Here is a 22,961-nt window from a genome sequence, read left to right as displayed (position 1 = left end):
TAAGCTGCAGACTCAAGCTGCTCTTCATATATTTGTCCACCAGATGTCACCAAAGAGGACTGTGATGAAAGCTTCGAGTAATGAACCGTTTTTCATTACAAGCTTGGCCAACTGACTACAATCTACAATAAACTAATATGGCTTTTCAATCCTCTCTTCAATCACTTGGTACCACCAGGAACCTTTAAATGGGCACTCAAGCTGCCTGGAGACTGATTTGTCGTGCACATCAGAGAAACCACAGGTAAGACAATCTTATCCAAAAGGTCAGTGTAACAGTATTGTTTTCCACCAGCTTAACCAAACTTCCCACACTAACTGAAATTTCTTTTCTCAGGCAAACATTAAACAGCAGCAGCTGGAAAACTGGAAAACCTAAAGCCAAATAATCAATAAAACATAACAAACTTTTGTATGAGTGAGTATTGATAAACTGAGCATAATTAAACCTCAGTGAAACCACATATAAGTTCTGGTAACTGGCACATATTTATGTTTAATATGTTGTTTTATATTTGGATCAGTTTCAGGTGTTTGTGCGACTGTGTTAACCATCAGTAAAACCACATATAAATCACACTTCTGTGTTTAACAATTACAACACTTGATGCTGTTTTTCTGATTCAGGATTATGTGTGTGATGAGTTGGCCACACAGTTCTTATCTTTCTGCTTCACACACACACAAAACTGCCGAGGTTGAAGCTGGCTTCAGTCTCTTTCTACCCCAGGTCTCACCACATTTCCAAAATGTAAACTCTGAGTCTCATAAGAAATGTGGTTCAAAAAGATGTGCTGATCTATGAATGCATCCTTACTGAAAGCTAAAGATGTCCAGCAGACAAAAACAGCAGCTGAATGAACAGTTATCATGAGCGAGTGTACAAACACTATCACAGGAAATAACAGAAATAAACTGTAGTTTCCATTTATACCTGTAGTGTTTTTTCAGCATCTTCCAATATGTCAAAATATGATTTCATTGTATCTTAAACAAATACAAACTTCTTTCTTTTCCCAGAATTTAGACAAATGAACAAAAAATAAATGATTATTTATTTAGGTATTAAAATAGGAAAAATCAGTTTAAATTAGAGAACCATTAAAACAAGAAATTAGCACAGAAATGCCAAAAGACAAAAACAGAACAATAAAGTGTCATTAAAAATGATTCAAAAACAGTTGTAGGAGCAGTTTTATAAACCATGTTCTGTTAATACAGGGAGTGCAGAATTATTAGGCAAATGAGTATTTTGTCCACATCATCCTCTTCATGCATGTTGTCTTACTCCAAGCTGTATAGGCTCGAAAGCCTACTACCAATTAAGCATATTAGGTGATGTGCATCTCTGTAATGAGAAGGGGTGTTGTCTAATGACATCAACACCCTATATCAGGTGTGCATAATTATTAGGCAACTTCCTTTCCTTTGGCAAAATGGGTCAAAAGAAGGACTTGACAGGCTCAGAAAAGTCAAAAATAGTGAGATATCTTGCAGAGGGATGCAGCAGTCTTAAAATTGCAAAGCTTCTGAAGCGTGATCATCGAACAATCAAGCGTTTCATTCAAAATAGTCAACAGGGTCGCAAGAAGCGTGTGGAAAAACCAAGGCGCAAAATAACTGCCCATGAACTGAGAAAAGTCAAGCGTGCAGCTGCCAAGATGCCACTTGCCACCAGTTTGGCCATATTTCAGAGCTGCAACATCACTGGAGTGCCCAAAAGCACAAGGTGTGCAATACTCAGAGACATGGCCAAGGTAAGAAAGGCTGAAAGACGACCACCACTGAACAAGACACACAAGCTGAAACGTCAAGACTGGGCCAAGAAATATCTCAAGACTGATTTTTCTAAGGTTTTATGGACTGATGAAATGAGAGTGAGTCTTGATGGGCCAGATGGATGGGCCCGTGGCTGGATTGGTAAAGGGCAGAGAGCTCCAGTCCCACTCAGACGCCAGCAAGGTGGAGGTGGAGTACTGGTTTGGGCTGGTATCATCAAAGATGAGCTTGTGGGGCCTTTTCGGGTTGAGGATGCACAACAGGTGTATCTAACAAAAATGTGGCCAGTGAGTGTACATGGTACTTTTTAAATGGACAAAATGAACTGCACTGGCAGCTGCCCAGTGCCACTATGAATTAGTTAAATAATCACTACCATGGATAGTTTGGTGCATGATGTAATTAAATAAATATTACAAAAAAAGATTCTTATAGCCCTCACTTACCTTGATAATGTTTTCAATCTCTAAGTCCTGTTTGTCTTTCTCTTTTTCTGTTTTCTCCATCTCATGGATAGTCAAGTCATCAGATTGGCTGCCCCTGCTGCTGCAGCTGCTGCGGGCGCTCCCGCTGCGTTCCCGCTGACTGTTTTCCCGCTGGATCCGTCTCTTCAGTTTGAGTTCATGGTGAAGGGAAGACTTTCCCTCACTCTGAAGACGGAGGGCAGTTTGAATGGCTGAATACCAGATGTAAAATCTTGGGTGTACTTTCCATTTAACTTTCTGAGTCAGACTGAATAGGATGGGTTATCTTAAAAAAATGAGGACTGGTGTAGCTTTACAGAGTAATTGAATGCATGTTTCAGAAAATATGTTAATCCCTTTTGGATAAAGTGGCTGACTGACCTCCACCTGCCGGAGCACCTCTCTGAGGGGTTCAGTAGCCGATGCCATCAGCTCAGTATGGAACGCACCACTGACTGGGAGAGTTTTGGTCCGCATGAACTTTAGGCGCCGAGAGTTTTCCTGGAGGAAATCCAGAGCCTGAGAAGTCAAAGAAGACAGCAGAAATGACAAGAGCAGCTCTAACAACTTTTTGATGGTTGAGAGAAGACAGAAAAGAGAACACAATAGATTCACGGTATATTAAAGCAGCAAGAATATATGAATGCATTACCTGCTGGTGCCCTGCAATAACCCTGCCATCTGGAAACAGGTAGTTGGCCACAGAGCACACAGGATTCTCCATCCCCAGACTCTTGCAGTGCTCTTTTGCCTGCAGACAGGCATAATTATACTGATCCTGAGGTCTACCAATGACTGACAGCATCCCACTGGGAACCAGTTCTGAGGCCTTCTGCATAGTCTCCGCTCGCACCAGGCTGAGATGCAGGTGAAGGAAAAGGAGGCTGAACAACAGAAGAAGAGGATCAGGGAGCTGGAGCTGACACAGCAGCAGCTGGAAGTTGCCCTTAATATGGAGATCCAGGCTCGGCTGGAGGAGGAGAGGGCCAGACTGGAGCTTGAGCGGTAAAAATGGATTTCTAACTCTTATTATGGCCCTAAATTAAAACTAAATCTTATTATGATTTAAACACGGAAATCTTAAAACGAAAAATAACCACATGCACAGTTGTTACAGGCTGCAAACATGTTTTATACTGCTTTGAAGTCTGGGACAGCATCATAAGAGACATAACTGATCTCACCGTAGTCCCATGAAGACTCAAGATGAGTGTTTTCACGACTGCCATCTTGGTGTTTTGAAATCAGGCATGATGAATGAAGGGAAGAACTGTCTGTTAAGGTTCTCAGTCGTTCAGGTCATCGTAGTCTAAGGAGCTTGGAAAGAAAACCATCTGGACATCTTTAAGTTTCTTGAAGAGCGTTTCACCTCTCATTCAAGAAGCTTCTTCAGTTCTCTGAAGAAATTCTGAACTGAAGAAGCTTCTCAGATGAGAGGTGAAACATCTTCAAGAAACTTAAAGAAGTCCAGATGCTTTTCTTTCCAAGCTCCTTAGACTGTAGTTAAACTTCACACACTGGACTTGTCAGTCACACATCCTTCGCCAGTAGGCATTCCCAGAATGATCTTTCCCCTTCTGACGCTTAGAATGACCAAATATGTGCAAAATGGACAATTCAACATGCCACCATGTCAGTCTTTTATGAAATATGATATGAAACAAATGACTGAGCCATTAAATTTGTCACAAAGGTGTTCACCTAATTCCAGGCAAATGGAATAGACTTCTATGGGACCATAAGTCTTTTTGCACTTTGACATTTGTTTTACTTTTCAGATCTGTAACCTATAACTTTTATACTGTATGTGTTTTGATCATAGGAGTCTACGGGGACTTACTTACTTTTAGCACGTTTAGCAGTTGATGTTGGCTTCTTTTTCAGTATTGGAGCTTCCTGCTCATTGAAGACTTTTCTAAAAGGAAATGCTTAATCCAAAATGGCGTTTTAAGGGCTTGGATTAATGTCAATTTCAGCAAATATTCTCAACTCTAACTCAAATTTTAAGAGAGAGCTTCACTGCTAAGCTCTCATCTGTGTGGGTGTCACGGTTCGCTTGAGGACTCACACGCAGGACTCAGAGGCACAGTCAGTATTTATTACAGTTCCACCAGGTGTATATACAAACAGTGCAGGGGATAGTGCTATATACAAAGCGGTGACAGGGAAAAGGCTCCGGGGAAATCCAGGTAGGGGAAAGACACTTGCTCCTCTTCTGACTCTCTCTCCAAACACTCACACAAAAAGGGAATCCGCTCGGGGAATGCAGAGTCGGGTCCAGGGGATCTATGTACAGAAGGAAACACACGTTAGAGGTTTTGCACAGGGAAGCAAAAGAGAACTTGCTCAGAGCACTGACGCGAGTCACACACAACGATCCAGCGATGAGTAGAAGCCACTCCCTGGCTTAAATGCTGGCTGCACTGATGAGGCCCAGGTGTTTCCTCTTCAGAGGGGCGTGGGCCGAGGGCGTGAACCCACCATGAGGAGAGAGAGAGAGAGAGAGAGAGAGAGACAACACTACTAGTCAGCGGCCTGCTGATCCCCTGGCCGTGACAGTGGGGTTCAAATCCCTTATTCAGATTAAGATTTTATGTGACATTACATTGGCAAAAATTAAATTTACTTGAATAATGTGAGTATTGGAGTAAATACTTGAGTAATTTTTGAATAACTTTAATTTTGTAATGTGCATATTTTATGAATAATGATGTTTCAATACTTTAATCTACTGAATAAGTAAGAATTAGACTTAATAATCTTTTTACTTTAAAAAGGGAAATTGTGTACAATCTTTTATTCTCCAAAATGCACATAATAAAAATGTTTTGGGAATGTATATGCTTTTTAAAAACCAATTGCTTCTTACCTGATGCATGCTATAACTTTCAGCAAAACTGAACTAAAATTTGTTAACAAGCTTACCAAATAAGAAATGTTTTGTGAATTTTCTTTGCAGAGCGACTGGAAAGCCGGCTGTTATCAAAGCCCACATGCCCTAAAAAGGAGGGCGCGCTGGCCAGTAATGAGTTCATCACTAAGTTTAAGATAAGAGTTGATCAGAATAGAGGCGATGATGAAAGTCTGGAGCATCAGTTGGAGGCTGCCGACCTGTCTGATGAATCGTTCGAGGCCCAGACAGAAGTCAACGGACAAATATGATCACAGACATTTTAAAAACGCGAGTTGAGAGTTAAAGGGGAAAAATATTGTAATAAGTATATATTTGAATTGCACACTAAGATATAAAGTGATGGCAGCGAGCACAGTGTTGCAGGATTTAATTAAAAACACATCTGACTAAGACCAACTGAAATTTAGAGTTGTGTATAATAAAGTTTATTCATGATTAATAAAACAAATCTGTAATATTTTTCTTTCTCTTTTGTCCATTTGAATCTCGCTACAGCTTAAATAAAAGAAAAGAATGTGTTTTGAATAAATTAAACTCTATTCTCTCTTTTTCTTTCTTTCTTTTTTTCTTGGTGGGTTTTCATTTGCAATCAAACGCAACATTATACAATTATATAGTATAGTAAGAAATATCCTTTAACTTAATTTAGTATTTGTTTTTTAATTTTTGTTTTTATTGTTTCCCCTTCAGTTTTGTGCTTATAACATGTTCTAATCTGACATATTATGCAGTAAATTATTTTTGCAATAACTTAACAGGCCATTGTGGGAGCCAACATTCACTTATCAAGGACATATTTGTATATTCTGTGGGCTGCTTTATGGTTGTGTCATTTAGAAACATAAGCCACAACAGACTTCCACTGGAGAGTACTTAAAAATGTATTTTTATGTAAAGATATTTTAATTAACTACTATATTAAGAGCGAACCTATTGTTACATGGATTAATTGTACAAACTGTAGAGAAATAAGTTTAAGCGTGCAACTTTTTATTCATTTTTAACTGTATTAATGTTTTTATGTTGATACAGCCGCCTCATATCTGTTTCCTCAGTGTTTTTTAAACCATGTACTCCATCTATGAGTAAGAACATGAATAAATTCCTTTCCAAATTTGTAGTTCTTTTTTCCAGCTGTTTTTAGTATATATGTAACATTTCTTTACACACAAATGCAGGTATTCTTTTGCACCAAGACGTTAAAGAAATGCTAAGAAAAAATGAAAATACTACATTGCAACCTGTGTGTGTGTGTATATATATCTGTATCTATATAGATATATATGTGTATTCGTACCCTTTTTTCATCATCTAGTTTCCTGTGCCAGATCTACTGATCCACTGAGGCAGACATGTAAAAAAACATGAACTAAAGCATATTTCTGTATATAAACAGGACTTTAAATCTTTATCAACAGCTACTTTAGAGGAAATTCTTCAATAAACTGCAACCAAAGGCTCAACTCAGAGGACAAAATCCAACCTGTTATAAATAGTGTGACAGCAAACTTTCTCTTGTGTAAAGTTACAAATAGGAGTAATTATCCACAGGAGCTTTTATACATAATGAAGTTATAATTCGTCCTGTAGAAATTGTACATTTAAGCTATATAGTTCCCGCTGTGATAACTCTGCTATGAATGCCTCTTATTAACTTTTATGCTTTTACAACCCACTATGAGCAAACACTCAGCAACAGTGGGAAGGAAAAACTCCCTTCTTGAAGGAAAAAACCTCTGGTAGAACCAGGAAATCTGTCTAAACTAGTTGGGGGTTAGAGCAACAGATGCAAGTCTTCAGATCATTTGCAGTGTGACTGTCTTTGTGCACACTTTAACCTGATTCAGTTTTCTTATTTGTCAAAATGCACCATGGGTAAAAAACAAAAAAACAAAAAAACAAAACAAAATAGTAATGAAGGAGAATCCTCAGCAAAGATGAATTAAACAAGTTTTATTTTGATCAAATTTTACTTTAAGTAAAACACATCTTTATTTTAAAGTCATCACATAAAGACGGTTTTGATGGAGCTCCTGACCCAGCCCAAGCTCTCTATGAAGACGAGGAAAAACTCCCCAGGGGGCCAGATCGATGGGAAGAAACCTCGGGAAAGCCCATTCAAAGAGAGATCCCCTTTCCTGGGATGGCTGGGGGGTTACAGGAACTCCAAAAAAGCTAAATTTTTATTTATTTATTTTTTAAGATTGACCCATTCTATCTATTCCTGTCCAACAGAAAAAAGAAAGGAAGTTACTACAATGTATCATACTTATATGATAAGGTGTGAATTGTGTGTTTGTGTGTGTTATCTTAGCCAGGGGTGAAGCTGGAGCTCCTCCAGTGTTGGGCGCTTCTCCGGGACTATAGCTAAACATGCGTCCAAGAAATTCCGGCATTCTTGAAAGAAAGAAAAGATGAAAAAGATGAAGATGATAGTTCTAGTGATCCAAGGCATCAGTGAATCTGGAAGTGTGAAGTTTTCTTACCTGTGGACAGACGCTTTTTGATGCTCAGTTTCTTTGTGAGGAACCTCGCGGTACTAAAGTATCGTGCATGAAGCGCTTCATACAACACCACTCCCATTTGCCACACCGTGGTGGGTCCACACCTGTAGCAGCTCCTAATGTACCACTCGGGAGGGATGTGAAGAGGAGTGCCTAACAAACAGACACAATTGCAATTTCTTCTAAAACAAAAGACACAAATTGTTACATCTGTGAAAAGCAGGAGCAGAATATGTTACCATAGAAGATGCGATACAGAGATCGCTGTTTAACAAAGCAGCTCAGTCCAAAGTCAATGATGCGAACACGAGGCACATCTGAGCCGGTCTCAATCAGAATGTTTTGTCCCTTGATGTCCCGATGAAAGATGTGTTTATCCTCAAGTTCCTTTACAGCATCAAGTTGCTTCAGAATGACCTGGAAAAGATGAAAAACACAATAATGAGTTCATGCTTTTCTGCCTTGATTGAATGCTGTACAGTCTAAGGTTCTTCCAGTCAACCTACCTTGGCCTTGTCCTCTGTTAAAGTTCTTCCATTTTCTGCTTTGTATTTTTGCAGGTCCACAGCGGGGACAGGTCTCTCCAGCACCAGGATCAGCTCTTTGCCAAGGTCGAACCACTCCAGCAAGGACACAGGTGCAGATATTCCCACTGACCCTTCTGCTTCACCTGCAAGTTTAACCATAATGGCCACTTCCACTGAGAGCTTCTTCCCGCTTTCATCCTGAAATATTACAACAAAGTGGATGATGAGGAACGCCGCATTCAATCCAGTAATGTAAAACTGATTCAAGTGTTGGACGCTTACCGCCACTTTGCAGTAGACTTTATTTTTGGGAATGTGTTTGATGGCAACCTAGAAGACACAGAGCATTGGTGAGCATTTCCTCAGTATGACATAATGAAAGGTGGAAACACAGCAGACGTCTCAGTTTACGATATTATCCATTATCTGCGTTACTGCCTGTCTTACTACCATCATCTGAACACTTACTGGAAAACGATCTTCTATCCGGTAGCCAGCAAACACTGCTCCGCAGCCTCCTTCTCCGAGCTGGTGCTCCTCCACATATCTGGCTTGGAATTCACCTGAACAGACAAAACAACAAATCTTGTTTTATTACAGCTGTGACACAAATTACTCTCCTCTGTAGCCTAAATGTTCCTTTTGCCCTTCCCCTGAATATAAAACCCAAGCTGCTTGCTACTTACGTTTTTGGTCTGCCACTGATTTTTTGTCCTGGTCCACATTCCTTTTTTTTTCTTGGGTGACTCTCTGTTGTCTCCCGCGGCCTTTCTTTTGCCATTTTTTGCGCACACCTGTTTGTTATTCAAGTCTGGAGATGTGGAAAACACCAAAAGCACATCAGCTCACTGGATGATAGACACAAACACTAAACACTAATATCTTAAACCTAGCAACCACACTTAATCTACCCCCTTATTCAACTAATTAGCCTACCTTTACCAGAGTCCAACAAGGAGGATGCTTGCTCCTTGTCACCGCTCATATGGTCGAGAAGTTTAGCCTTCTTTGCTTTCTTTGTTGTGCCCTCTTCATCTTGCACAACCTTGCGCTTCACTCCTTTGACCACATCTGAGCTGGTGGAAGGACCAGCCTGCTCAGCGACCCTCCTCCTTTTTATTGGGGTCTTCTTTTCAGGACTGGCCTTTCTTTTAGCAGTCCTGCTCTTACAATCTATAAACGACAACAACACAGTGGTGAAAAAGAGTCCCCGACATCAGGACTGGAAGCAGTTTGGCAAAGAATTTGAAATTGCTTTTGCTTAAATTATCACAAGTTTATTCTTGGGATAAAAAAACTGACCAGTGCGAATTGATACTAGGTTTACTAAGTCTTAGATCTTGATGACACTTGTTGGTCTGTTTTTACTGTTGAGTCCAAGAATAAACTTATTACATTATTTTACCAAAAGACCGGTAACCTTTCTTTGATTAGACATCTTGTATTAAAGCTATTTTCAATCAAACATATGATTCAATTGCTCTAAAAATGATTCACACAGTGTCAACATTTCTAGGATTTGGATTTTACCAGGATTTGATTTTATTATTTTACTTACCTTGATCTCCTGGATCTTTCTTATCGGCTGGAGTGGTAATTTTTCTTGTTTCCTTTTTCATTGTAATTTCGGAGAACTTTTAAACTCGAAAATGTAAACCGTAATGAGTTAATATTGAGTTAATATTCCTTCAAATGTGCGCCCTTCAAATGCTTGACTTTTCTAACTGAATTCTGTAAGTGAGCTTTATAAGTAAACTCTGGAAACTACGGCAACACAACATAGAATCTTGCCTTTCAGTGACTTCACTGACTGCCAGTAGTTCAAAGTAGTTTACAGAAAAACACTCTGGCAGACAAAGCCATAATATTTCATATAATTCAATCATTTCATATCAATTAAACAGTTTCTTTCATTATCTTTCATCGTTTGTATAAAGACCTCATGTATGGATGACAGTATGAAGATTTGTGGTTGACCACACACTAATAAACACAGTGTCAGCTACATTGTCATCTGATTTAAAGTATTTATTATTGTACATTTAACTGTCATGGTACTGAGTCTGTGACCCAGTGTTTTGTGTTTGTTCATTTATATTCATTGATTATTCTTATGTATGTTTTTGGTTCTCTTTATTGTTTTCTTCTTGTGTTATATTCTTAGGCTTTAGGTTTCTGTTACTTTGCCTTGCCCCTGTGTCCCACGTGTCATGTCTAGTCATTCTTCTTTCCATGTTCCCCAATTTCTCCCCAGTCAGTCATGTCTCTGTGTCAACTCTGTGTCTTTGTAAAAGTCTCTTGTTTGCTGTTTTACTTTGATAGTCTTGTGTGCTATGTTAGTGTTTTCATGTCTGTGAAGGTTCTCAGTCATCTAGGTCATCGTAGTCTAAGGAGTTTGGAAAGAAAGCGTCTGGACTTGAAGTTGCTTGAAGATGTTTCACCTTCTCGGATGAAAAGAACTTAAACTTTGCTTGAACGTCTTCAAGCAACTTAAAGAAGTCCAGACGTTTTCTTTCTAAGCTCCTTAGACTATGTTAGTGTTTTCAGTTTTCCTTCCCCATGGTCTTGCTGTTTGTGATTTCTCGCAGCTGTGCTCTCATCCTGTGTCTTATTCCCTCATTTATCCCTCTGTGTATTTAAGCCCATTGTTTTCCTCTGTTTGCTGTTGGGTTGTCTGTGTATCATCCATGACAATTAAATTAAATAGCAAATGCAACTACAATTTCAATGAGATTCATTCCTGGCATTCTACTGCGGTGGCTGAAAGTAGACACCAAGCATTATCACTGTAACTGATGTAAATATTGGACTTGGAGGGGATTCATCTGATAGACTGATGCAAACATTACTGTGAGGAAAATTTTGAATCTCCCAATTTTCTTTTTTTCTGAAAGAAAGAAAGTTGGTTACTGTATCACATTTGTATGGCAAGATGTGAATTCAGTATGCGTGTGTGTTTGTGTCAGAGAGGAGTTTATCTGAGCCAGGGGTAAAGCAGGAGGTCCTCCAGCATTGGGCACTTCTCCAGGACTTTGTTAAAACTTGTTTTCAAGACGTCTGAAATGAAAGAAGGACAAGAGATATCGAGATGATAATTCCAGTGATCCAAGCGATCACATTGATTTTCTGCAAAATTTTCTTTTTGAGAGTCATTCGGCTGGGCAGGGGGTATAACACATCTGCAATGCAGCAACATCTGCTCTCTGGGCCTGTGTGAGAGTGTTATCTCAATGGCGGGAATGAGGATGTTGGAATTTGGCATCTCAGGCACCAACTCATCTCTTTCCTTAACCGGGCTCACTAGAGATTGGTTTCAGCCTCTCTCCATGCTTTAAGGAGGTTGAGTTGATAAATCTGACTGGCCCCTCCCCTGTCTGACCATATCTCTTCATAGTCAACACCAATGTTCTCACCGTGTGACCATGAACGGTCCTTACCACTTGGCAAGTAATTTCGAGCTAGAAGAAGGGAGTAAGACAAGCACTTTATGTCCCTGTTAAAATACAATTACATTTTATCAAATATCACTAAGCAGTCCTTACCTTTAAATACAGCCTGGTTTCTTTCTCTTTCTTTCTATATCTCTGAGTGAAGTTAGCTCTCATTCTTTTCTCTTCCTGTGAAATACAGCAAGTGGAGCTTTAGCTAGCAACACACTGTGACACAGTTAGTGTTTGTTGAGGTGATAGAAATGCTGCATTTGAAATTACCTGCCACAACATTTTACTCCCTTTTATGTTCACTCCTTTTTTCTGAAGTACCGCAAATTATGGGCACGTGGGGTTGTTCTGGTGTTGTGCTAAAAATAAATAAATCAAAACTACGGTACATGGTTTGCTCTTTCATCTCTACTGATTAAAACGCGACTGCCTTTCATGTGTCACTGTTTAGGCTCAAATCTCATTGTTTGAAGGCCTGCAGTGACGTGAAATATTAACTTCCCCCAAATGCGTTAAACCCAAAGTAACGAGTTTGTTTTGAAAATATACGGAGTGGAAACTACAGATATTTGTTTAAAAATGTAGGGAGTAAAAATTAAGTACAGCAAGGAAGTTTTTTTTTTACTTTTTTACTTCCTACCTGTGGAGCCAATTAAGCTAAATTTAAGAAGCGCATGTCTGTGTATACTTAAAAGCTCTTATAGTTATTTTCACTTTGTAGACAAATTAAAGCACAGAAAAGAAAAACACGATACATTAGAGCATGACACACTTTGACCTGAGGTGGCGCTGCAGCGTGAAAGAGCCTGAACGTCAACCGGAAGAAGACGAGAATAAACTCCGTATAAACAACATGGCGTCTCCCTGTGAGGTGTCATGCCGAGCAGATGTCAGAGTTGAGTTCAAGCAAAGTTGACTCTTTCGGTGATTACAGTTTGTCCGGGCGGGCTGTGCGTCTTATTTCATCCGCAGACACGTCGTTGGATGAGGAACAGCTCATGTTGGCATCAGTGGCAGTCAGGATGGCAGCATCTTCCAGAGGGTCTGGAATATGCTGTCATATTTGTCCAAGGCATATTTCATTGTTATGGAAAAAGAGAATATCAAAATCATGATGACCAATTGGAGTGGTGATTTCTATGACTTTGTGTATATAATTTGGAATTTTGAACAAATGTAGGCCAATAATAAATATATGATATCATTTCATTCTTTTCAAAGGTTTATTTGCATGACGCACAAACAGACACAATTGAAAGGTACAAATGTGTTGTGCATGAAACGAATTCAAACGTGCTGCAGATGTGTGTCACAAGTTGATCTGGCTGTAGGCTGTGGCACTTGGCCAGAGGTGGCGCTGGTTGACTCGACTCCATGTTAGTGCACAAAGTAAACTGCTCGCTTTAGTTGTGAAGCAAAAACGCTGAATTCGGAGAAATAAACCGTGCGAGGGGAACGATAACGACGACAAGAGTCTCCCGATCGTTTACTCTTGGTGTCCTGTGAACAACATCGGCGTGGTGTTAATTGTTTGCTGTTTTCGCGATCGCGTCGCGCGTGAGGATATCACCAGGTAAACTCGCCACATTTTTAAACATTTTGTTGTTCAACAGCATCAAGACTGACGGAGTGTGTTTGAGATAACCTCACAAGTGTCACAGGTGACACATTTGGCGTTTTTTTGCTGGTTTGTCGGTAGCAGCTCCTGAAACGCAAGACTGCCACACATCTGTTCGACTAACGCCAGTTGATCTAAACGCCAGTAGATCTGGAACACCTGCAGTCTCTGTGTCTGGAGGGCCCCGAGGCAGTGTTGCCAACTCCTCAGTAAGGAAAATCGCTATTGGCTGTCCTAAAAGTCGCTAGAAGTCGCTTAATGACGTCATCGCCTAATTTGCATAATTGGTCATGCTAATCTAATTGTAACCTATGTTGTTGGAGAGAGAAATAACATCGTGGAAGAGACATAAAGTGAGTAAAAAACGTCCTAAATGCATTTAGAGTTTATTTAGAACTACAAATTAAATTTCTTTTAGCAATTATTGTTTTTTTTAATGTCACAATTCCAACCCTGCTCCTTTACCCGGGCTTGGATCGGCAAAAGTGACCCGAAATAGGCACTCTGGTGGAGTTACTTTGTGTGTGTGTGTTTATAAGTAGTTTTAAACCTTGTGATCCACAAAACAGCATAAGAGTAAAAGAGTAAAAGAAGAACTGACTGCGTTACAGCACCCGCTGCTTGTTGAGAGTAAAAGCGATACCCGCTTTCACGTCTTTTTTTAGCGACTTTTTTTTTTAGAAATAAAGTCGCTAAGGGGTCTGAAAACTCGCTAAATATAGCGACAAAGTCGCTAAGTTGGCAACACTGCCCCGAGGACGAGCTTTCTTCATACATTCTTATATAGTTCTATACTGTGTATTGTGTATTTTGTTGTACAGTTATTTTATTTTTTAACTTTAATTTATATATTTTATCTTATTCTTTCCCAGTTAAATTTACCCCTTTTTAATTTTCATATTTATTTCCTATCTTATTCATAGCCTTTTCTTTTTTCTTTAGGTCACGAGCAGTTGTCTAAGCATTTCACTGCATATCGTACTGTGTATGACTGTGTACGTGACAAATAAAATTTGAATTTGAATTTGAGCTGCAGAAAACGGTTCACTGTCAGCCGGCGGTGTTTGTCACCTCCCTGGCTGCTGTGGAGAGACTCAACCAAGAAAAACCCAAAGTAAGTGCCAGATAAATGTCTGGAAAAAGGACAATAACTGCAGGTCCTGCCTTCTTAAATGTGGCCAGTTTATCTTTTTAATAAAAAAAAAAATAAAAATACTGCTACAGTAATATTAATTTATATTTAAAATGTGCGCACATTATGTATGAAGGTGTGGATGAATGATGCTTGTTGTAAGAAAGCATTTTGAGTGCCCAGTAGAAGAGCATCTTTCAAATGCAAAGTTTCTCATTTCAACTTTAATTACTGCACCTGATTAAGGCGATAGAGTAAATAAGGCTTCCAACAGTGGTTATTTCTTATTATCACATCTTGTTTTTATTGTTTTTATCAGTAGATTGTTGTTTCACTCCCACCAAAAACACCACGTAAATAATCTTCTGATTCTGAATGACCATTTAAAAAAATAAACAAATTGTTCTGAGTTAATTTCAGTTACGGATGTATCAGTGACATAAATGATATATCGGTCATAATCGGGAGGCTGTTACATTTTTATTTTTATTTTTTTTGACTTGTTTCCTGCTGTACACAGGCCATTGAGATGTGTGTCGCTGCTGCAGGTTTCAGTGTCGGAGAATTTGCTGCTCTTGTCTTTTCTGGGGCGATGAACTTTGCAGAAGGTAGAAAGACTTCTTTTTTGGGTTTTTTTGTGCATTTGTAAAAGGTGTTTTAATCACAACTTTGGTTAATATTCTGTATTTACTCCTTATGCTGCATAAGGAGTAAAGGCAGCTCAACTCCCAGTCCTACTGCCAGTTTCTGGAAGACACCTTCTTCAAGCAGTGGTACAGGAAGAAGTCTGCATCCTTCAAGAAAAACATGATTTTCATGCAGGACAATGCTCCATCACACGCGTCCAAGTACTCCACAGCGTGGCTGGCAGGAAAGGGTATAAAAGAAGAAAAACTAATGACATGGCCTCCTTGTTCACCTGATCTGAACCCCATTGAGAACCTGTGGTCCATCATCAAATGTGAGATTTACAAGGAGGGAAAACAGTACACCTCTCTGAACAGTGTCTGGGAGGCTGTGGTTGCTGCTGCACGCAATGTTGATGGTGAACAGATCAAAACACTGACAGAATCCATGGATGGCAGGCTTTTGAGTGTCCTTGCAAAGAAAGGTGGCTATATTGGTCGCTGATTTGTTTTTGTTTTTGAATGTCAGAAATGTATATTTGTGAATGTGGAGATGTTATATTGGTTTCACTGGTAAAAATAAATAATTGAAATGGGTATATATTTGTTTTTTGTTAAGTTGCCTAATAATTATGCACAGTAATAGTCACCTGCACACACAGATATCCCCCTAAAATAGCTAAAACTAAAAACAAACTAAAAACTACTTCCAAAAACATTCAGCTTTGATATTAATGAGTTTTTTGGGTTCATTGAGAACATGGTTGTTGTTCAATAATAAAATTATTCCTCAAAAATACAACTTGCCTAATAATTCTGCACTCCCTATATACTGACTAACCAGCAGCAACACTCTGACTCAGTGTTTCCATCTGTGTTTATTTCCATCTTTACAGTCAGGCATAAACATCTCACAGCAGCTGGAAAAACCAGTGAGCACACTTTAGAGGAAAAAAGTGAAAGTTTCTGTTCAACTGTAAAATATTCTCTGTAATGTAAATTGTTCTGCTCTCTGACAAACCATCAGAGGTGCAGCACGTGTATCATTTGGTGTTTGAAGCAGAAACAAAAGCAAAGAGTTAAAGGAAGACACATTTGAAGAAGAAGGAAAATGAAAACAAGACGTCACTGAGCAACAACCTGACAGAACGAGAGCCAACAGTTTACTATCAGAACTGAGGCTGATCATTAACAGGGAGCAGCAGGTAACAAGGTCATCAGCAGTGGAGGAAAGTATGGAAGTAATACTCAGCTTCATCCTTTAAGATACTCGAGTATCTTAGCTGCAGGTCTGGAACAATGGTTTTATTTCCTTTCCCATTAAACGTCTCACACAGCCCCTCATCTGTGACCCTTAGCAAACCCACTGGATATCTACCTGTACATAAAGGAGATCAGATCAGTTCCATCTAGACCAGCTGTAACAGGAAAATGCTGCTTACACTTTGATGCATCAGTTTCAGTTTGTCATATAAGACAATATATCAGATTGAGGCATTATTTTCCTGCAGTGAGTAAATCTACTTTGTACTTTACTCTTTTCTTTTAGGTAAAGGGTCTAAACAGTACTTGTACACTGTGGAAATCCCATAAGAACGTCTCCTGAACTCTGAAAAATAACAAAACAAAGACTAAAAGGAGGTCATGGGTGCTGATGATGATGATGATGAGGAGGAGGAGTAGCATGCATTTAAAAAGTGACTGATGTCCTAGAATACAACAGAACAGTGTCTCTACAAACTTATGAAAACATGACAGTCTTGCATTAGTTTGTATTCTTATGGTTTCAAAAAACGAGGGAAAAATCTCCTTGAAATCCACAATTCCTTTTTGTTATTTCTTAGTGTGTGACGTATTTTATTGCCTTTATGATTGGTGCAAACAGTTTCCTGATTCATAATGGAAATAGATTTTAGACACAGGAGGAACACGCAGTGATCAGCAGGAGCAGCTTGGAGTCCAGTCTTCTTCACACTGAGGAGGGACATATATGCAGGAACAGTTGTCATAACTGTTACAACCACCAGATGGCGAAAGAGTCCCACTGCAACTTTAAGCCATGAAGGATGTGTCTTGATGTTTGCTTGTGATAAATCTGCTTTATGTGAGTGTTTTTCAGAGAGTAACAGTAATATGTCTGATTATATGTCTTTAATCAGTAAAGTCTCGCTTTGATAGAAATAAATAAATAATAAAATTGTAAACATGCAGCTGTATGTTAGAAGTCAAAGGGTCCTTAAGTCTTCTGTAAATTGACGGGGATCAAATGAAGGACACAAGTATCTGTTCTTACTCTAATAAATGCTGCTTTAATATCCAACAGACTATTTTCCTTCCTCATCAGCAGTAAACAGCTCGACTCCGTCTGTGCATTTGTGTCCTCCATACTTGTTCACACAGACATCTCAGGCTTGATGCCACGATGCAGTGTAGAAACCTGACAACCCTCTGACTCATGTTCAAATGTTCAAGGACATTTCTCAGGATCATGTATGACCCCTTTTTGAAATTTGGACTTTCATTTATAATATTTGTGTTTCTGAGTCATTTTTGTGGAGACTTCTGTCCAACGTAGTGTCCAAATGAAGCCTGAAGCTTTTCTTCAGCCTCTTGTCAGATGGTCAGCAACAAAACTCTGTTCCAACCAATGTCTGATAAGAGATGAGACACAGCAGCTGAGCAAATGATCATTTCATGCTGAAGACATCCTCAGACAGAATTAAATACATACATAAACACAGTCTGGTGCCAATAACACAGCTAATGACACTGCTGTATCACTGGCTTTACTGATTAAAGACCATATCTGAAGGAAATCTTTGAACACAACAGAAAGTGACCTTTTAAACCTGCGACACTGATGCTGCATTCAAGGACCATTACAAACATCTGAAAGGACTTAAGAACATCAAGAAAATGTGACTTGTTTCTCTGTAATGAAGCTGTTTTAGTGAAGAAAGTTGAAAGGTCACAGAGCGACTGCTGAATCTTCTGCTCTAAACATGAACTCTGAACTTTGTGATGCTTCAGGAGGAAAACTGCTTCAGTTATTCTCTCAGATTAGTTTCATATTTTCTGCATCAGATTTGAGTGAGATCCTGGAATGAAGACAGAAGAAAAGACTTTGTTCAAAGTTTGATTTATAGTTAAACCTTCCAGTTTATTCACACAATAAAACATCAACACAATATATGAATTCATTCATTAAAATCACAGTTTTTCCTCATTTGTTTGATGATTTTGACAAAAACAAACACAAACACACACACATGGTCTGCCATACTCATAAAGAGAAATGTCGACATTTTTCAATACAAATATTCCAGAAACATTTAGAGGATAGAGAAGTTTACATTTTCATGTGGAGAAATATTTTAGTAAATCAAAATGATGATGAGCAGTGATAGCCTCCATAAACAGTCACAGGAAAGATCTCCTTTAAAAACTCAGAAACATCAAGAGAACAACTAGAAGATGTGGAGGTACCACCCATAATGTTTGACTGACAGCTGATCTCTGTGCAGAAATGATGGAGAGAAAATAAAATGAAAATAAAATACAGATTTAAACCCACAATATGAAAGGCTTCAGTCTATTTCACTTTAATCAACTCAGCGGTGTCTCCATAATTATAGTAAAGCCTCAGTCCAGCATAGAGCGGCTGAGTGAATGTGGTCTGGACTCTGTGGAGGAGAGTCATGGTTTCAGAGACGCTGTAGAAGGACAAAATACCTGCTCTGTGATTCAGGTACACTCCTACTCTGGAGGAACGAGGACCTGAGACAGGAGTTTGGATGTTGTTGTACCAAAATGTATAACTGTTGTTGTAAAAATATAATGACCAAGATTTGTCATTACGTCCAAATTTAGATTCATTCCCACTCCCTGCTCTGCTGATATTCTTGTATGCGACTGCTACATAACCTCCTCCCCCTCTCCACTCCACCTCCCAGTAACAACGTCCAGTCAGACTCTCTCTACTCAGGACCTGAAACCATCCAGTGAATCTGTCTGGATGATCAGAATAAGACTGTTGTTGATTCATTAATGTTACTTTTCTGTTCCCCTCTGATAATAACAGATATGTGTTTGCTTTGTTTGGATCCAGTGTGATTTCACATGAATATTTTAAGAATCCAGCTCTGGTCTTTGGCTCTGGTGGATCTGACAGTAAAACATCCACTTCAGTGACTGTCAGTGAGATGTTTGTCCAGTCCTCTCTCAGAATGTCCTGTAGTTTATCTCTGACCTCTGACACAGCTGCTGTCACATCCTCAAAGTAGCTCAGAGGACGGATATTGATGCTGGATGAGTCTGTAGACTCACTGAGTGCTGACAGTGAGGGGTAGTTGTGTAGAAACTGGATGTGATCCTCTGTGTGTGAGAGCTGCTTCAGCTCAGCATCTTTCCTCTTCAGCTCAGTGATCTCCTGCTCCAGCTTCTCCTCAAGCTCTTTGACTCGACTCACTTCAGTTTCCTGCTGGGATCTGATCTGCTGCTTCACATCAGAGCTTCTTTTCTGGATGAGATGGATCAGCTCAGTGAAGATCTTCTCACTGTGCTCCACTGTTTGATCAGCAGACTGATTGATGGCCTCCACCTCCTGTTGAAGCAGCTTCACATCTTTCTCTCTGTCCTGGATTCTCTGCTGGATGTTTTGTCGACTCACCTCCAGCTCTCTCTGCCTCTCAGTCCTTTCTGCTGCAGCTGAGACTGTGTCGTGGCCTTTATGTTCATCCACAGAGCAGAGATAACAGATACTCTGCTGATCAGTACGGCAGAACATCTTCATCACCTCATCATGACGAGAGCAGATGTTCTCCTGGAGCTTCTTGGAGGGCTCCACCAGCTTGTGTTTCTTTATTGGAGCTGCAACAACATTATGAGTCTGAAGGTGTTCCTCACAGTAAGATGCCAGACAGAATAAACAGGACTTGAAGGCTTTCATTTTTCTTCCAGTGCAGACATCACAGGCCACATCTTCAGGTCCAGCATAGCAGTGATCAGCAGGAGCAGCTTGGAGTCCAGTCTTCTTCAGCTCCTCCACTAAATCTGCTAACATGGTGTTTTTCACCAGGACAGGCCTCGCTGTGAAAGTCTGTCTGCACTGAGGGCAGCTGTAGATTTTCTTCTTTTCCTCTTCATCCCAGAAGCTTTTAATACAGTTCATGCAGTAGCTGTGTCCACAGGGAATAGCCACCGGATCCTTCAGTAGATCCAAACAGACTGAACAACAGAATTTTGTTTGGTCCATTTGATTCATGTGCTGTGCCGTTTCACCGTCTCTCAGTGACTGTCAGACAGTTTGACTTCCTCTGAACAGAAACAACCTCTGTGCTCTGAAGGGAAACAGATCTCTGCTCTTGTTCACCTCCTACAGGAAATGAGGCTCACCAGCAACTGCATTTACACCATGTTGTTTAGACCCATCCTGATACAGACACATCTGTGAAGGGAGGCACCAACAAGTCATAAAATGCTTATTTCATCAGTGCCAGGGTGTGTTATGTTTGATTTACAATATGCAGTAAAAACTTTGACCTACCTAACCTTGTTAACTTGTAACTCAGTTTCTACAAAATGCCCTTTATTGACGAGTTAATGAGATTATGATCATTAAATAGTAACAAATATTTAAATTTAGCAATAACAAATGCAGATCAGTCCACAATGTTTACAAAAACAAACAAACAAACAAACAAACAAACAAACAAACAAACAAACAAACATTATTTTGTAGTCTTTCCTGTGTACACAGTCACAGTGGATTTGAAATGAAAACTTTCAAGTTTAATTCAAGGTTTTAGTAAAACTTTACCTGAACTGTTTAGTAATTTTTCACAAAGTGTCCATGTCAGTAATTCATTCAAATGTATTTTGGTCTTAAACTGATCCAGTAAATGTAACTTTGTCTCACCTACTTAACCGAGTATTTTAGTTGTTTAACTGTCATTATAACTAAACTGAACATCCAAAGCTTTTCTCACTGCAGTTTTGTTGTGCAGTTATAGCAGCACTTTGAATCATCCACAGTTTTATAGAACTGTCTGTTGAATTGTTGTTTTGTTTGGTGCGATGGTTCTTTTTATTTAAATAATTGATGATAATTTGATGTATTTGATTGTTTATTACTGGTGCAAACAATTCATTCATTCATGGTGCAAATATATAGTAGACTCAGCAGTTTAACTCAGTTTTCTTGGCCTTTGTTTATCGTTCATTTAAAATCTTAATGGGTAAAGATCATCATAATTACATATGAAATTATATGTACAAATTATATGTTCCATTACACTATTAACAGCACAGATTATACAGCAAATATCAGATTCATGGATGGAGCCAGAGGCTAAATGACTGTTCAGTCCTCTTTAGGAAACGATCTTCATATGACGACAAACACGACAACAATCAGCTGTCAAACTGTACAAGAAGTTCACAGTAATGTAAAAGAAGTTATATCACTTTATTTTTAAATGTACGCACTCAGGGTCAGGACTGAAGACACTGATCGAGAAAATACTCTAAATAGAAATATTCACCTAAACATTCAAAATTATTCAATTGCATGAAAAGAAATATGAACTCTCTACAATACTGGCTTCTGATTGGTTGAAAAAGCAGGTGGTGAACTTCCGAAGAGCTAAACCTGCAAAACTGTGTAAAACCAGAGTGGATGCTGCCCTCTGACCTTTCAGAAGTACGATCTTTTTATGAAGACACAGAGGCAGAGTTATTATTCATCACTTTAAAGATGATATTCGTTATATGTTCTTCACTCGTTGTCTAGTAAAGTCCAGAGAATGAGACACATCATTTCAAAACATACAGCTGCATGTTAGAGGTCACAGAGTTCTTCAGTCTTATGAGAACTCATGGAGACTAAATGTCAGACACATCAACAGTAAATGTCGTTCCTCCCCCCGTGAGTTTGTGTCCTCCACACTTGTTTACACAAACATCTGAGGTTTGAACAGTGTGCAAAACCACATGTTACAAAGCTGCTGAGCTACTGAATACTGGAATATTTCATTCAATATCACCATCTGACCAAAGGACAAACACAGAGAGGATTAGAGCGCCAAACTTTGTTTCAAACTGTTTCAGATTTTAGAGGCAAAAAGCAGAATTTCTACCTGGACAAAGAAATCAAAGCAGGAGAAAAACAAGCTTTTTACATTTATTCAAAGGCATTATGTGAATGTACTCTGAGCCACAGCCTCCTAAAGTAAAGACATTTTATCATCTAAACCAGACAGAGTCATGTTTTCAGCAGTGTCTGTATCCTCCATATAGACCATGCCATGGTCCACCTCGGGTGACCAGGTGTCTGACTTTATGTGGGACTACACAGCGCTCAGTCCTTGTTTCCCTGTGCCACACACACATTGAGCCAATGTCCAGTTTTTTTATTGACTCTAGTTTCTGTCGATCGGTAGGCCCACAAAAAAACCCTGTACAGGAAGTAGATTTCATCTCTCTGATAAAAGGAGTTCTAATCCCTGATCCTGTGAGTCTGACCCAGTAGATCATATTTATATGATCATATTTATGCCTTTGTTGTTTCACAAAGGGTTAAAAACATTCACAGGTTGGACTGTGGTTCTCCTTTTAGCGTCTCTGCTGGAATTTTAACTGTGAACCTCTTAGATCCAAACTTCTGAACTGCTCATCTCACAGAGGACAAAAGGGAAGAACCCCGAATCTCTTCTTCACCTCACTTTTATACCTGCTCACCCTTTCTCCCCCCTTCCCTCAGTGGATGTCACATCTTCACACTTGGGCCAATCAGGTTGTTGAAATTTAATCATCCGATATTTACCCACACCTCATCTCTCTCTCTCTCTTTTTATCTGACGTACAAGATTTAACACAAAGTTTAAACTTTAAAATCACTCAAAATTCACATTCAAAAACTTAACACAGAATAAAACAGAGTAGCCCAGTAGTGGGACAT

The 22,961-nt window shown here is 39.3% G+C and overlaps 2 protein-coding genes and 1 long non-coding RNA gene across 3 annotated transcripts; all 3 read right to left on the bottom strand.

The window, feature by feature from the left end:
* Positions 1-2,192: 2,192 nt before the first annotated feature.
* Positions 2,193-3,273, bottom strand: LOC109195425 (malonyl-CoA-acyl carrier protein transacylase, mitochondrial-like). The gene is made up of 3 exons (XM_019347463.1): positions 2,896-3,273; positions 2,625-2,762; positions 2,193-2,429 (listed from the first exon to the last, which is right to left on the bottom strand). Exons 1-3 carry the CDS (start codon positions 3,079-3,081, stop codon positions 2,193-2,195), a joined length of 561 nt encoding a protein of 186 aa, XP_019203008.1. The 5' UTR covers positions 3,082-3,273.
* Positions 3,274-4,320: 1,047 nt separating this feature from the next.
* LOC109195537 (uncharacterized) lies at positions 4,321-5,070 on the bottom strand. Its single transcript, XR_002057126.2, has 2 exons — positions 4,603-5,070; positions 4,321-4,529 (listed from the first exon to the last, which is right to left on the bottom strand). It is a non-coding gene; the product is annotated as an uncharacterized LOC109195537 (long non-coding RNA).
* Positions 5,071-18,127: 13,057 nt separating this feature from the next.
* LOC112842981 (tripartite motif-containing protein 16-like) lies at positions 18,128-20,458 on the bottom strand. The gene has a single exon (XM_025900682.1). It carries the CDS (start codon positions 20,265-20,267, stop codon positions 18,597-18,599), a length of 1,671 nt encoding a protein of 556 aa, XP_025756467.1. The 5' UTR covers positions 20,268-20,458; the 3' UTR covers positions 18,128-18,596.
* Positions 20,459-22,961: the final 2,503 nt, after the last annotated feature.

The sequence above is a fragment of the Oreochromis niloticus genome, linkage group LG18 (genome assembly GCF_001858045.2).
Source record: "Oreochromis niloticus isolate F11D_XX linkage group LG18, O_niloticus_UMD_NMBU, whole genome shotgun sequence".
Lineage (NCBI taxonomy): Eukaryota > Metazoa > Chordata > Actinopteri > Cichliformes > Cichlidae > Oreochromis > Oreochromis niloticus.
This window is presented reverse-complemented; position numbering and strand designations above follow the sequence as displayed.

Excerpts from the sequence above, each read along its gene's own strand:
- LOC109195425 (XM_019347463.1), bottom strand. The coding sequence starts at position 3,081 with ATGCAGAAGGCCTCAGAACTGGTTCCCAGTGGGATGCTGTCAGTCATT. Across the intron at positions 2,763-2,895 it reads TTATTGCAGGGCACCAGCAG|GCTCTGGATTTCCTCCAGGA; the intron begins GTAATGCATTCA and ends TTGACTTCTCAG. Across the intron at positions 2,430-2,624 it reads AGGTGCTCCGGCAGGTGGAG|AGTGAGGGAAAGTCTTCCCT; the intron begins GTCAGTCAGCCA and ends CTCCGTCTTCAG.
- LOC112842981 (XM_025900682.1), bottom strand. The coding sequence starts at position 20,267 with ATGAATCAAATGGACCAAACAAAATTCTGTTGTTCAGTCTGTTTGGAT.